This window comes from Pseudorasbora parva, chromosome 11, assembly GCF_024679245.1.
Source record: "Pseudorasbora parva isolate DD20220531a chromosome 11, ASM2467924v1, whole genome shotgun sequence".
NCBI classification, from domain to species: domain Eukaryota; kingdom Metazoa; phylum Chordata; class Actinopteri; order Cypriniformes; family Gobionidae; genus Pseudorasbora; species Pseudorasbora parva.
In genome coordinates this window covers 39,534,380-39,548,550 of record NC_090182.1, presented here as the reverse complement: position 1 = coordinate 39,548,550, position 14,171 = coordinate 39,534,380, and the positions used below count along the sequence as shown (strand labels likewise).

The window sequence follows — 14,171 nt, the reverse complement described above, 5'->3', positions numbered from 1 at the left end:
TGTCATTCCAAATCTGTTTGATTTTCTTCCTTCTGAGGAACACAAAAAGAGAAATTCAGTGGGATGTTCATGCTGCTCTTTTCCACACAATATGAAAACATGTACAGTAGCTCTTCAGTGTCTCTTAAACGTAATAGCGATTCTCCGTTTTTCAAAATTGGCTCAGTTTCGAGATCCTTTTCAGCAAACCTAGACAACTTAAAGGGGTAGTAATTCACAAACTGATACAATTTCTTTTTTTTTTTAATCTTGGCTGCTAGAAAGGCGAAAACATATTACAAAAATCTTCAGCACCAATCATGGACTGCCCTTACAAAAAATAAGCTTATTCAAGTTGCTATTAGAATACTTATTTTAAACTAATCAATAAGAAAGTATACTTTTAGTCTATTTTATGTACTTCTCAGAAATATACTTTAAAAATGCACTTAAGTATACTTGACACATACTGACAGAAAAGTATAATTAAGTATTCTAAATATACTTGGCTTGTAGTTGTGTTGTCTTGTACACTTTTGATTTAGTAGCATATTAAACTCTTTTTGTACACTTTTGATTTAGTAGCATATTAAACTCTTTTTTTCACATAGTTATACATATGGTCTTATAAAAAAAAATATTGATTTATAGTATTTAATTTATAATCTGATTTTGTTTGTGGGCTACTAGTGTAGTGTACTTTTATTCAAATTCACTGTTATACAGTAGGGGGCACTATAACACATCTTCTGAAAGATTACAGAATCGCTGGATCAAAACACAAGTGAAGAAGAAGCAGAAACAAGTGATGGGATATTGCTTATGCAAATGTAACATTACATCATCAACATTTAACAGCATATAAAATCACAACTGCCTAATGTTACTGAATTATTGAAAAGTGCTTTTCCGCCATACATTATAGTTATCCTTTTTAACCTGTTAATAAAAGCGCCACGTTTTATTTTGTCACCATACTTCGTCGTTTAGCTATTCGTGTAACTGTATTTAAATAGGGGAAACGTGGAGGTGTTTGGTCGCTTCTAACTTGATCTCTGTTTGGTTCCATAGTGAATGAACTGGGCTTAGTGGGCTAAGGTAAATGCTATCAGATCGTCACCGCACGTCAGAGAGATTTAAGTGCACGCACTGAGACGAGAGAGGTATGTATCAACCCGTCTTAGTTAAGGGAATAACATAGTTTAATATGAAACGTGGTGGTGGCGTATCCCTTTAAGCTTCATTTATATATATATATATATATATATATATATATATATATATATATATATATATATATATATATATATATATATATATATATATATATATATATATATATATATATATATATATAATGTCAGATAGGTCAGAGCGAGCTAATTTACAGCTTTGAGCTTCGACCCCAATTCCCCTGCTGCATACAAACTATCTTCAGCATGCCTGGTTGGCACCTGCATCAATTATATGAGAAAACGAATGTCCACACCATGGCGAAAATTGTTGTTGTGTCGTTTAACTCGGACTTTTATTTCATTTAAAATAATTCATACAAATGCATACAGTCACAAACATTTCTTTTTGGATTCTGTTTAACAAAAAATATTAATATCTCATAGTATATATAGTATGTATATTGCTAGCCTACCACTTTACCAGGAAGGAAACTATGTAGGCGATGGAGAGCTGCAACTATCCCGGCATCCTCGAAAAACACGGTACAATCAAGTCACACACAAACAGGCAAGCATTACGCCAGCTTTGCACAAGACAAATTAGTTGTTTTTTTTACTTTTTGTTCAAAATATGAACATTTTCTGTTTTCTTTTTTAACCTTTAACACATAAGGAAATACATGCTCCAAAAATAAAAACATACTGAGTGTAGATCTTTAAAGTACTGTACTGAATTTTGACTACAAAAAGACAAATGGGTACAAAAACAATGTACTATGTGGTTTAATTTAAAAGAAAGAAAGGAAGGAAGGAAGGGGGGAAATAAATTTTCCTGAGAGGGTGTGCAAATCCCGCCTCTTTCGGGGCTTATAAAATCAAACGAGCGAAACGAATATGCTTTTTATTGGATCTATTATCAGGTGGTGAGATGCCTCCTGGGATGTGGTTTCAGTTTTTTTTCTCATCTACAAACCATTAATCATGTCCTAAAAACTGTACACAAACAGATTACATTCATGTAATAGCTACTGTTGTTTTAACAATGAAACCCATTAGACAGACAAAATAAAGATCGCCCACTGCACTTGGACAGACTACAATCTAAAACAGCAGGATTTTGCATCAGGGAGAAGTTAACTTTGTTTGAAATCCACACGTTTTCTCTTTTTTGTTGTTGTTTTCTTGTCCCCACTAGATACTTCAAAGAGCGCAGTCCACCAGCTTCAGTCAAAGAGTTGGCTACTTCTGAGTCGTGGTTGTTTTTAGTGGCTGGTTCTGAGCCCCGGGGGCTGGTTTCCGCTCCTCTTCTTTGGGGTAAAGAAGGACCAGGAGAGTTCTATAGTGGTACGGAGAGCCTTTGAAGAGGGGGGCTACAACTGTTCGTTGGGGTGCTGCTCTCTATCGGGTTCGGGTTTGCCGGTTTGGCCGGGTGAGGGGGCGTGTGGTGGGTGGGCTACAGTGGGCAGGCTGTGGGTTATGGGCACGGCACTTGGCATGATGCCCTCCACTGGCGGAGGTAGACCCCCTGAAGCGAGGCTCACTACGCCTGGGGGGTACCTGCGGAAGTGGAATAATATTAAACAGCAGTTGTTAGCAACACCTGCAATAGAGCAACTGTCCCTGCAGTGAAGCCTTCCATGTCTCTATGACACTACTATGTTAGTGCGTACCTAGACACCAACGTAGAGTCGGCCCTGATCCGGGCCACGATTGGTACCAGATCTGGGCAGACACTATGTTGCTCTCTGGGTAATTGTTGATTAAAAAATGGATAGTTACCTCACCCTAAAATGAAAATTCTGTCATTAATTACTTACCCTCATGTCGTTCCAACTTGTAAGACCTTCGTTCATCTTCAGAACACAGTTTAAGATATTTCTTGATGAAATCTAAGAGCTCTCTTACCCTCCATTGACAGCAATTTAATTAACACTTTCAAGGTCCAGAAAGGTTGTAAAATAGTCCATGTGGTTCAACTTTAAAGGGTTAGCTCACCCAAAAATGAAAATTCTCTCATTAATTACTTACCCTCATGTCGTTCGACACCGGTAAGACATCTTCGGAACACAAATGAAGATATTTTTGTTGAAACCCGATGGTTCAGAAAGGCCTTCATTGGACTTTTTAACGACATCTTTAGTGCCTTTTATGGGTCTTGAGAGAGGAAATGACATTGGTGTCAATGAAATCCATCGAATTTCAACAAAAATATCTTCACTTGTGTTCCGAAGATGAACGGCTGTCTTACGGGTGACGAACGACATGAGGGTAAGTAATTAATGAGGGTAAATGATTAATTTTCCTTTTTGGGGGAACTTTATGAAGCAACGAAAATACTTATTAACAACTTTATTCAACAATTTCCTTCTAGCCTGTGTCAGTCTCCTACGCAGTTTAGGTTGTAAAGACAGTCCAGCTCCTGCATCATCACACACATGCGTCGTGGCGTTCACGTGACCAGTATCGGCTGCTGTACAACACGAAAGCGCTGCACGGTTTACAACATAAACTGCGTGGGAGACTGGCACAGGCTAGAACTAAATTGTAGAGTAAAGTCGTTATTTTTGTTGTTTTTGTGTTCCGTCGCTTCATTAAATTAAAGCTGAACCACTGGAGTTGCATGGACTATTTTAATATCTTTACTACCTTTCTGGACATTGAAAGTGTAAATTAAATGGCTGTCAGGGACAGAGAGCTCTCAGATTTCATCAAAAATATCTTAATTAGTGTTCTGAAGATGAACGAAGGTCTTACAGGTTTGGAACAACATGAGGGTGAGGAATTAATGACAGAATTCTAATTTTTGGGTAAACTAACCCTTTAAACAACACCACTAATCCTACTAAAGAGTGCATATCATAAGCACGTAAAAAGTCAATTCTATGTGTAAATTGCATGACAAATATGCGTGCTATAGATACGCTGTACTAGGAGATCGTGTTGGATGAGCCAAGTTGAAATGTACATGCATCTTGATACATAATATGTTAATAATATATACTTAATATATACTTTTTAAGAAATTAATAGTTTTATTTATCAAGGATGCATTAAACTGATCAAAAGTCACATAATTATAATGATAGATAAGATTTCAGTTTTTTTTTTTTTTTTAAATGCTTTGGTACTCATCAAATAATCATGAAAATATTCATTACAGTAATTCATTACATTTTAAAATAATATTAAAATATAAAAAAGTTATTTTAAATCGCAATAATATTTCACAATATAATTTTTTTACTGTATTTCTGATCAAATAAATGCAGCTTTGATAAGCATAAGAGACTTCTTTCAAAAACATTAACTACATTATTTAACATTACTATATTTAGTAGTAATTAAATGGACCATATGGCATAAATGGACTAAATAGAAAAAATATACAGGCTTTTGAGAAACTTTTCACAAGAGCACAGTGTTAATAAGTTAAAATTTCCAGTTTATGTATAACCTATTATCTTAAAAAAAATAAAAATAATGGCCAGTATATTTATATTGTCCCATAAAAAATGTAACTGCCAATTAAAAAATTAATTATTATTTTTGCAATAATTCCTTGTGCGCACCCAAACCACAAAATTCGTTATAATTTTTATTTTTGCAAAGGTCCCTTTAGGGGCTTTGTACATTACTATATTACAATACAATTGGATTATTATTTTTAATAGGGTTGGGTATCGTTTGAATTTTAACGATTCCGATTTCGCTTATGGATTCCTAATGCCGACCCCAATAAGGTAAAAAATATATATATCATTGACATTTATTCTGAGTCTTACTGCAATACATTTCATTGTGGCTAAATTACATGCACAAACATCAACAGGCTAAAGAACATTTACACAACGATCTTTTGCCTATGGTTTAAAAATACCCTAGCAAAAACAACTAGCCTAACTTATATCAATTTAAAGACAAGTAAACACTCAAGTCATTTAAAATGAATATATAAAAATTAGCAATCGCACAAATAAATACAACTCAACAAAGATATGATTGAAATAAACAGTTTTAAGATTTTCAGGTATTCTGGTACAGAAAATGTAATCAAATGTAGAATAACACTGCACTTTATGAATAAAATATACAGTATACATTACAAATATAGTTACAAAAGTTATACAGTCAAGAACAGCTTTGCCTTTTGTTGTTTGATTAACGTTATTATAAAGCAGGAATATTAGACTGCTGTCCCTTTAAGAGCTGCACGGATCCTATATACTGTTTCAGATGCGCTTTCTTTGTCAACTTCTTTGTTTACATTCCCTTAAGACATAAAAGACTGTGTTTACGACGATATTTTGACGTCGTGTGCATTTTGTGTCTGTCTAAGTGCAAAAAATACACGGAAGAGAACTCGGTTCAGTAGCAGAGGCAAATTTCTGTGCGCATGTTGTTTTGAATGTGTGTGCAACACAGAAAACAGAGAGTGAGTCTATGGCTTAAAATAAAATTAAAGGAATACTCCACTATTTTTGGAAATTATCTTCCAACTCCCCTAGAGTTCAACAGTGGAGTTTTACCATTTTTGAATCCATTCAGCCGATCTCTGTATCTGGTGGTAGCACTTTTAGCATAGCTTAGCATATATCTTTGAATCATATTAGTCCATTAGCATCTCACTCAAAAATGACCAAAGACTTTCAAAAATTTTAAAAATTCAAAACTCGACTCTTCTGTAGTTACATTGTGTACCAAGACCAACAAAAAAGGCATAATAATCCAGGAATTTTGCTGCTGTACCACGGGTGCAGCGGCGCAATGATATTACACAGCGCCTGAAAATAGTCCCCAGCTAGGAAACTTCCAACTTGACCGGCAATAAGTTTGTGTAGCTGCAGAATTTAAGGTATTTTGGTTCGAACAGATATGGTTCAGGATCTGCACCAAAGTAAATATCGTCTGAATCGTCTCGTACAAATGTCTCCATGGTTACAATGCACACTGTGTGCCAACAGGTTATCACGTTGGTTATGTTGAAGGAAATTAGCCTATTTTCAGGCGCTGTGTAATATCATTGGTACAGCAGCAAAGTTTCTGGATTATTACACAGGAATGAGAGTATAGTCCCTAGCCATATCAGTCTAGAAAATCACAACTTTTCATTTCAGTCTTAGTACGACGCAACTACAGAAGAGTCAAGTTTTAAATAGGACAAATATGGAACGTTTTTGGTCATTTTTGAGCGCGATGCTAACGGTCTAATCAGAATCAATGAATTATGCTAAGCTATGCTAAAAGTGCTACCGCCAGACCTGGAGATCGGCTGAATGGATTTGAAAATGGTAAAACTCAACTATTCAACTCTAGGGGAATTGGAAAATGAGCTTATTTTCAAAAATAGTGAAGTGTTCCTTTAAATTATGTTTTAAGCGCGCTGGCGGGTCTATGTCTAAACCGCTTAATGGTTTAAAGTTATATTAAAATCCACACAAAAATATCAATATGTATCTAACCTTAAATATTCTGGAATTCAATTCTAGAATCGATTTGCGATCCCCAACCCTACTTTTTTAATGATGTATTTTTAATTTAATCATTAAGCAGTATTAAGCAACTCCAGGTCATGTGTTACAGTGATTTTATAATGGCATGGAAAGGATAAAGTAGTTTTCCTTAAAGGCTAGCGAATATACTTTCTAGTTATACTAGTAATGTTTGATCAATGAACAAATCATCCGCATAAATCGGTTCTTTTCAATGAACTAGTCATACAGATTCACATGGGTCTGAATGAATCATTAGCAAATCAGTCTTAATCAAAATTATTTCAACAATCCTATTCATTTATCACAAATGACTGGGAAGGTCACAGAAATTCACTGCTAAAAAACTGTGGGATCCCTTTACATACAATTTCAAAATGTAATAACTTGGCCAGTATTAAACAACTTCTGTTTTCAATTTCTTGTTTTTTTGTTTGTTAGTTTTTTTTTTTTTAAATATGCACAGCTTATATAAGCAATTCTGTGTCTCATCTCATTTGCTGTCAATAAATTGAATTGTATATATCATAATTAATACTAGCTCTTGTTCTCTCCCACTTCAAATGAACCCACTTCAGTCGACCACCAATTCTTTTCCCCACACAAATGGAATAGGCATTTCAGAGGCAGTTACAAGTTATGACATTTTGATGAAAGATTGTCAAGACTTTTCTAATAACATGCACTTGTGTGCAATAAGACTAGGAACATGTGTTAAGAAGTCCAAAATGGTCTATTCTGACATTATGTTGATTTTAACCACAGTAAAGGCAATCTTGCATTGCCAGTTGTATATTTTTTTTCTACAAGTCCTGGTAGAATAACAACAGAACAGCATCATCTATATGCTGTATTCAGTAAAGAGGAATGCATTTCTCAATGGATTGTTGTACCTATAGGTGCCATTGAGTTCTGGATGAACAACAGCAGGGTCCATGCCAGCCCAATGCGTGGTCTGTGTGAGGAACTCTTTGTTCACGCAGTTCTTCAGGCTGTCTGGAATGCGACCTGGAGGAGGAAAAAAAAGCGTGATTACAGGGAAAACCTGAGTCATTGATCACAGCACATCAAGCCTGCACAGCTGCAATTAAAGCATGCTGTTTTCACTAAAATGATGAAAGAGATCCGACACCCAGTGCTCTCACATCATTTGACAAATGTCTGAGGCATTATGAAGTGGGACTGATAGCGTCATGTGTCGATGTACCGGTAATAGCTCGACGGATCTCCCGCGCCGCCTCCTCCCGCATCTCAATGGAGGCCTGCTCGCTGTACCAGGCCGCGTGAGGGGTGCAGATCAGGTTGGGGGCGTCTTTAAGAGGACCTTGGCTGAAACTGACACACACATGCAGCTGTATAAGAGTCTCACGCACCCATAGAGTAAAAACACGCACACATACATTACCAGTCAAACGTTTTAGAACGGTATGATCTTTTTATGTTTTTAAAGTCTCTTCTGCTCACCAAGGCTGCATTTTATGTTATTAGAAATACAAAAAAAGCTGTTATATTGTGAAATATTATTAAAATGTAAAATAACTTTTCTATTTGAATATATTTTAAAATGTAATTTATTCCTATGATGCAAAGCTGAATTTTGGGAATCATTCCTCCAGTCTTCAGTGTCACATGATCCTTCAGAAATCATTCTAATATGATAATTTACTGCTCAAGAAACTTTTTTCTTTGATGAATAGAAACTTCAAAAGAACAGTATTTATCTGAAATAAAAAGCTTTTTTAATATTGTACTACCAATAAAAGGAAGTGTGTGTAAGAAATGTATTTCAATTAATCATAAAATGGCCCTGATATGTCACTAGACATTAAGAAATCATGTTAATTTCAAATACTTATATCACTGACAACAGCAGTCCGGCCAGGATATTGTCATTTAAAAGTTGTTGTTGCAGCCCTCAACTGATGTTGATGTTGACATGTTGTGTTTCGACCTGAAGCTCCGCCCTCCACCTATCGACCAATCACGAAGTCTGTAGTGTTTCTGCATCCGGGTTGCCAGATCTGCTCTAGTTACCACAGCCGCAGCTACAAACGTTCTTGCTGGATCCTGCAGCATATCTGGCATCCTCGAGTCAGGGGGAGGGGGAGAGGGGATAGTGATTGCAGTACCAGTTTTGGCCACAATCTTACACACACTTCCTTTAAATGTTTTGGGTCAGTAAGAATTTTTTAATGTATTTTTTGGGGGGAAAGTAAAGAAATTAATACATTTATTTAGCAGGGATGCAATAAATTGATCAAGTGACAATATAGACATTTATAATGTTGCAAAAGCTTTATGTTTCAGATAAATGCTGAAATGCTTTATGTTTCTTTTGAACATTCTATTCATTAAATAATCCTAAAATATATATATATTTAAATAATATTTCACAATATAACAGATTTTTTTTTGTATTTCTAATAACATAAATGCAGCCTTGGTGAGAATTCTTTAAAAACATTAAAAAATCGTACCGTTCTAAAACTTTTGACCAGTAGTGTGTATATACAGGTCCTTCCACTAATATTGGCAGTCTTGGTAAATATGTGCAAAGGCAAATAAATCTGATTTTTCATTCATAAAATTTACAAAATGATAACCTTTCACTGAAGTAAAGCCACTGAAAGTGAGGGGAAACTTACATTATGAAATATTTTTATTTTCTGAAATATAAAAATAAAAGCTAATTCTAAATATTAATAAGAAAAATAACAGTTTATAAATTATACTAAAATAACATTAGACTTCACAATTGGTACTGGAAAGCAATTTGACCCTTATTTACAGAAGTGTTCAACATCTGGTTCTCTAACGAACATGGCACTGTTCATGCATATTGTTGGCTCCTTGGCAAATCATTTTTGCTTTTGTAAGTCAGTTTGGACAAAAGTGTTTCCTAAATGCATACATGTAAGTGTAAATGTAAAAGTTAACAACTATTGATGATGTTTTAATTACAGTATTTCTCAGTGCTATTTGTCTCCTTAGAAACTGCCTTCGGGAAGCAGTTTGAATTCTTTACATTCCTTGTAATGCCTTTGTAGTAAACAGAGGCATGTTTTATCCGTGTGGTTCGGAGCCAAATAATACAATGTAAAAAAATAACTGCAAGGGGTGGAATAGGAATGGGTCTTCGAACCAAATGTCAAAACAAGACAATACTTCAACATCAATTGTTGTTGTTGTTGTTCACCTGAACGGCTCTGTCTCATGGACGTCCAGAGCTGCTCCCCGTATTCTGCCCTCTTTAAGAGCCTGGGCCAAAGCCTTCTCATCCACCAGACCACCACGCGCAGTGTTCACTAGGAAGGCGCCCTGCCGCATCTACAGTCGACACAAAATGGTGATCGTACACAAATGCGACAACAGCGCATGTGTGTTCCTTGTGTTTGTGAATCGTTGTGGGCCGTACCTGTTTGATGGTGAAGTCATTGATGAGATGGTGGTTGTGCTCATTGAGACTGCAGTGTAAGGTGACGCAGTCGCTGTGGAAGAGCAGGTCCTGTAGGGTGTTGACTCTCTGAAGCCCCAGGGCGCGCTCCATCCCGTCCGACAGGTATGGGTCGTAGAAGATCACGTTGAAACCGAACGCTTTGGCTCTCAGCGCCACCGCCTGTCCAACACGACCTGAGAGCAAACATATCACTTTAGACATGAATGAAGAGCCTTCAGGATTGTTTTATTATTATTATTATTATTATTATTTAATAATGTCTGTCACTGTCATGGTAAAATGACAGCTATACGACAAAAAAAGGCTCCAATAAAATGGTGTGTAATTGTGTTGCTTTCCTACGCTCCACACTACGCAATAAAGTGTTTAAAGGCCTATATTATGAGCTAAAGTAAAGTAGTGTTTTTAATGGCATCTTAATTTCCAGCAATAGTGTGTTTAATTGATTTAATTAATCGAGTTATATTATAGCATTATTATAGTATTGCTATATAGTTTAGTAATATAGTATTATTTCAAGCTTCTTTGAAAAAAAGATAAAATAAATAAATACACAGCAATATTCTGACATAGAGTAAATACTTTAAATTGTTATATATGTGAATATTATTACAATTTAAAACGACTGTTTTCTATTTGAATATACACAGATCAGGCAAAACATTATGACATTCACTATGATGATATAACATTATGACAGGTGAAGTGAATAACACTGATGTAGCCTTGAACAAGTTCTTGGAAAGTTTTGTGTTACACTCAAGGTGTGACAGCTGCATATAACACCAATTAAGGAGTTTGTTATCGTGTTTTTGTTATCAGCCCTCACCCATTGAAATGAGAGTATAAAAGAATGAGCGGGGGCTTTGGTTTTTGTCTTTTCTGACTGCACATGTCCGAATTTACCTTCTTAGCAAGAATAAAAGCTTTTAAGACACTTAGCTTGTGTTTTTCAATTTCAGCTTCACCATGATAATTATTAATCTATTATTCTTTTTTCCACAACAGCAGCTAGTGAACATTTTGTCCTTAAAGTCGATGTGTTAAAAGCAGGAAAGATGGGCAAGAGTAAGGATTTGAGTGAGCTTGATAAGGGACAAATTGTGATGACGACTAGACGATTGGGGTCAGAGCATCTCCAAAACTGCAGATCTTGTGGGGTGTTCCCGGTCTGCAGTGGTCAGTATCTATGAAAGGTGGTCCAAGGAAAGAACAGTGGTGAACCATGAAAAGGGTTATGGACGGCCAAGGCTCATTGATGCACGTGGGGAGCGAATGCTGGCCCGTGTGGTCCGATCAAACAGACGAGCTACTGTATCTCAAATTGCTCAACAAGTTAATGCTGGTTCTGACAGAAAGTTGCCAGAATACACAGTGCATCACCGTTTGTTGTGTATGGGGCGACATAGCCACAGACCAGTCCGAGTGCCCATGCTGACCCGTCCACTGCCGAAAGTACCAACAGTGAGCATCAGAACTGGACATACGGAGCAATGGAAAAAAGTGGCCTGTTCTGATTAATCAAGTAAGTTTCCTTTTACATCACGTGGATGACCGGGTGTGTGTGCGTCGCTTACCCGGGGAACACATGGCACCAGGATGCACTATAGGAAGAAGGCAAGCCGACGGAGGCAGTGTGATGCTTTGGGCAATGTTCTGCTGGGAAACCTTGGGTCCTGCCATCCATGTGGATGTTATTTTGACCCATACCACTTACCTAAGCATTTTTGCAGATCATGTACACCCTTTCATGGAAATGGTATTCCCTGGTAGCTGTGACCTCTTTCAGCTGGATAATGTGCCCTGCCACAAAGCAAAAATGGTTCAGGAATGGTTTGAGGAGCACGAGTTTGAGGTGTTGTCTTAGCCTCCAAATTCCCCAAATCTCAATCCAATCGAGCATCTGTGGGATGTGCTGAACAAACAAGTCCGATCCATGGAGACCCCAGCTGACAACTTACAGGACTTAAAGGATCTGCTGCTAACATCTTGGTGCCAGATACCACATCACACATTCAGTGGTAAGGTGTATTGTAGTTCAACCTATTGTAAGTCAATGTATCATCACAAGAGTCTAGAAAATATATTATGAAGGTTGAAAAGTTACCTAGTGCTGCTTTAAATGCAGAGTAAGACGTATAAAAAATATGAGATATTTGTGTAGCCTGCCTGACACAGTATTTTCACAGACGTCGAATCTCTCATAGACTACCGTATAGCCTATTTAAAATGGCATAAATGCATCAATTATATTCTCAATTTAATTTACAGAGCCATCCCTATAAAGTTTTTAGGTAACTATAGAAGAGACTACTATAGGATAGTGTGTGTCGCACGCAAGAATGGGCGCGTGGCATCAGGATGGTTGCGTGTCGGTCTGTCAGCTGTCACGGCACAGCCGACAGCCCTCCTGTACATTATGATGAACTTGAATGCACATTAAATGAAAGGCATTTAGGAGATTATTATATATACAATCAGAGGCCCGGCGTTTAATTGACTATAGGTATTTTTTTTAGGAAATATGGTATTAATCGAATACCAAACATTCATAAATAGGGTGCACGTGGACTCATTCATAATTAGCATAATCCCCGCCCCCATTAGTTACAACTACGCAAATGATGTGTCCAGGAACAGTGTGGACTCCCTTCTCAGGTTTGACTCCAGTATATTACATAAATGCTAAAGAGACTAATTGGACATATGCCTAGCAATAAATATTAAATAATCGTGTGTCCACCAAAGCATTTTTAGCCGTTTAAGAAATGCCTGGTGCTCTTCTGAAAATGGCCATCTGGTGGCACTTGAAAGCGATTTGCAAGCACAGCGTTTTTCCAGCTGAGATACTTTGGTTGCTATGATACAGAATATCCATGGCAGTGTTGTGTTAAAAATATTACTGAATATAAAAATGCAGTAACCAGCAATATTGTTTAGTCTTTGTACATGTAGGATGACTGGTTTGTGTAGTTTTTGTCCCTGCAGTGACGAGTGCAGCATTGTACCCAAAGATGAACTGTTAAAAAAAATACAGGGCCAATGAACTTGTGAAATATTATTCTGGTTCATAGTCCATCAAAATGCAATGCCCCCAGTTTGCTTAAATTAGAACAGAGCGTTAAACTGCATTACGCACCATTTACACGTGGTAGGGAGCAGGTGTACATTTCTTTTGTACCAACTAATATTTTAAAAATACGAACATTTTCATGTCAATGAACATATATCAATAGGATTTCAGTATGATAAACATTCAGTGTGAGCTTTGGTTAGAGATAATGAAATACAACTTTACATATAGAGAGGTTATTGAGACTCCCTAGACACCAGCAGTTTAAAATGCCCTTTTTGTATAGCTGTCCTTTTAGTACAATTATATTTTTTTTTTTACATAAACTTAAAAGCCTTTAAATAAGCCTTTGTCTGACCAGGTTGTTCTCTGCTGTAAATCACTCACAATTCTTTTGACAGTTCGACAATATTCTGTTTTTGCAAAATATAAGCTGCTTTTATGCCTTTTGCAAGACATTGCACCATTTCATGCTTTTCATCTTCAGAGAGATCTTTCTTCCTCCCCATACTGCATGAGAACTGTGAGTTGCTTAATAACGTGGAACAGCCTCTGTAAGAACGGTTTCCATTTACCCAAGTAGAGCTGGCAAACTATTTAACAAACCTGTATGAGACTGTTATCAAAGTTATCTAAGATACGAGAAATAAACGAAAAAAGAAAACACTTTATTTGAAAAACTAGAATCCTACTGATATGCCATTTGCATCATAATTTGGAACACAGTGTATCTATATGTGTGTGTGTACAATTTTTCAAAATAAACATTTAATGAAAATTATATATTGCTAAAATAATAAATCTTCATCATCCTTACGGCTGATCCCTGAAATGAGCACAACTGTATCTTTCACTTTCTTTTTGATCTGTGAAATAATCAATGCTTATTACTTCTGGATGGACAGAAATGCAGATCACACAGTCTACACGCATTACCGTTCGTTTCCTGTTATCTTTATAGCCACTGGTGGCGCCTTCATCAGAATTGTCAATGTTTT

The 14,171-nt window shown here is 36.5% G+C and overlaps 1 protein-coding gene across 4 annotated transcripts in view; it reads right to left on the bottom strand.

Moving 5' to 3' along the window:
- Positions 1 to 1,474: 1,474 nt before the first annotated feature.
- LOC137093168 (C-terminal binding protein 1) overlaps positions 1,475 to 14,171 on the bottom strand; it is a 45,963-nt gene continuing 33,266 nt past the window's right edge. For all 4 annotated transcript variants that reach the window (XM_067457912.1, XM_067457913.1, XM_067457911.1 and 1 more), the window contains exons 5-9: positions 10,059 to 10,273; positions 9,840 to 9,970; positions 7,851 to 7,978; positions 7,537 to 7,651; positions 1,475 to 2,711 (exon numbers count right to left, since the gene is read on the bottom strand). In XM_067457912.1, coding sequence (XP_067314013.1) covers positions 2,525 to 2,711; positions 7,537 to 7,651; positions 7,851 to 7,978; positions 9,840 to 9,970; positions 10,059 to 10,273 — 776 coding nt within the window. In that variant the 3' untranslated portion in view covers positions 1,475 to 2,524. The remainder of the gene's footprint in view (positions 2,712 to 7,536; positions 7,652 to 7,850; positions 7,979 to 9,839; positions 9,971 to 10,058; positions 10,274 to 14,171) is intronic.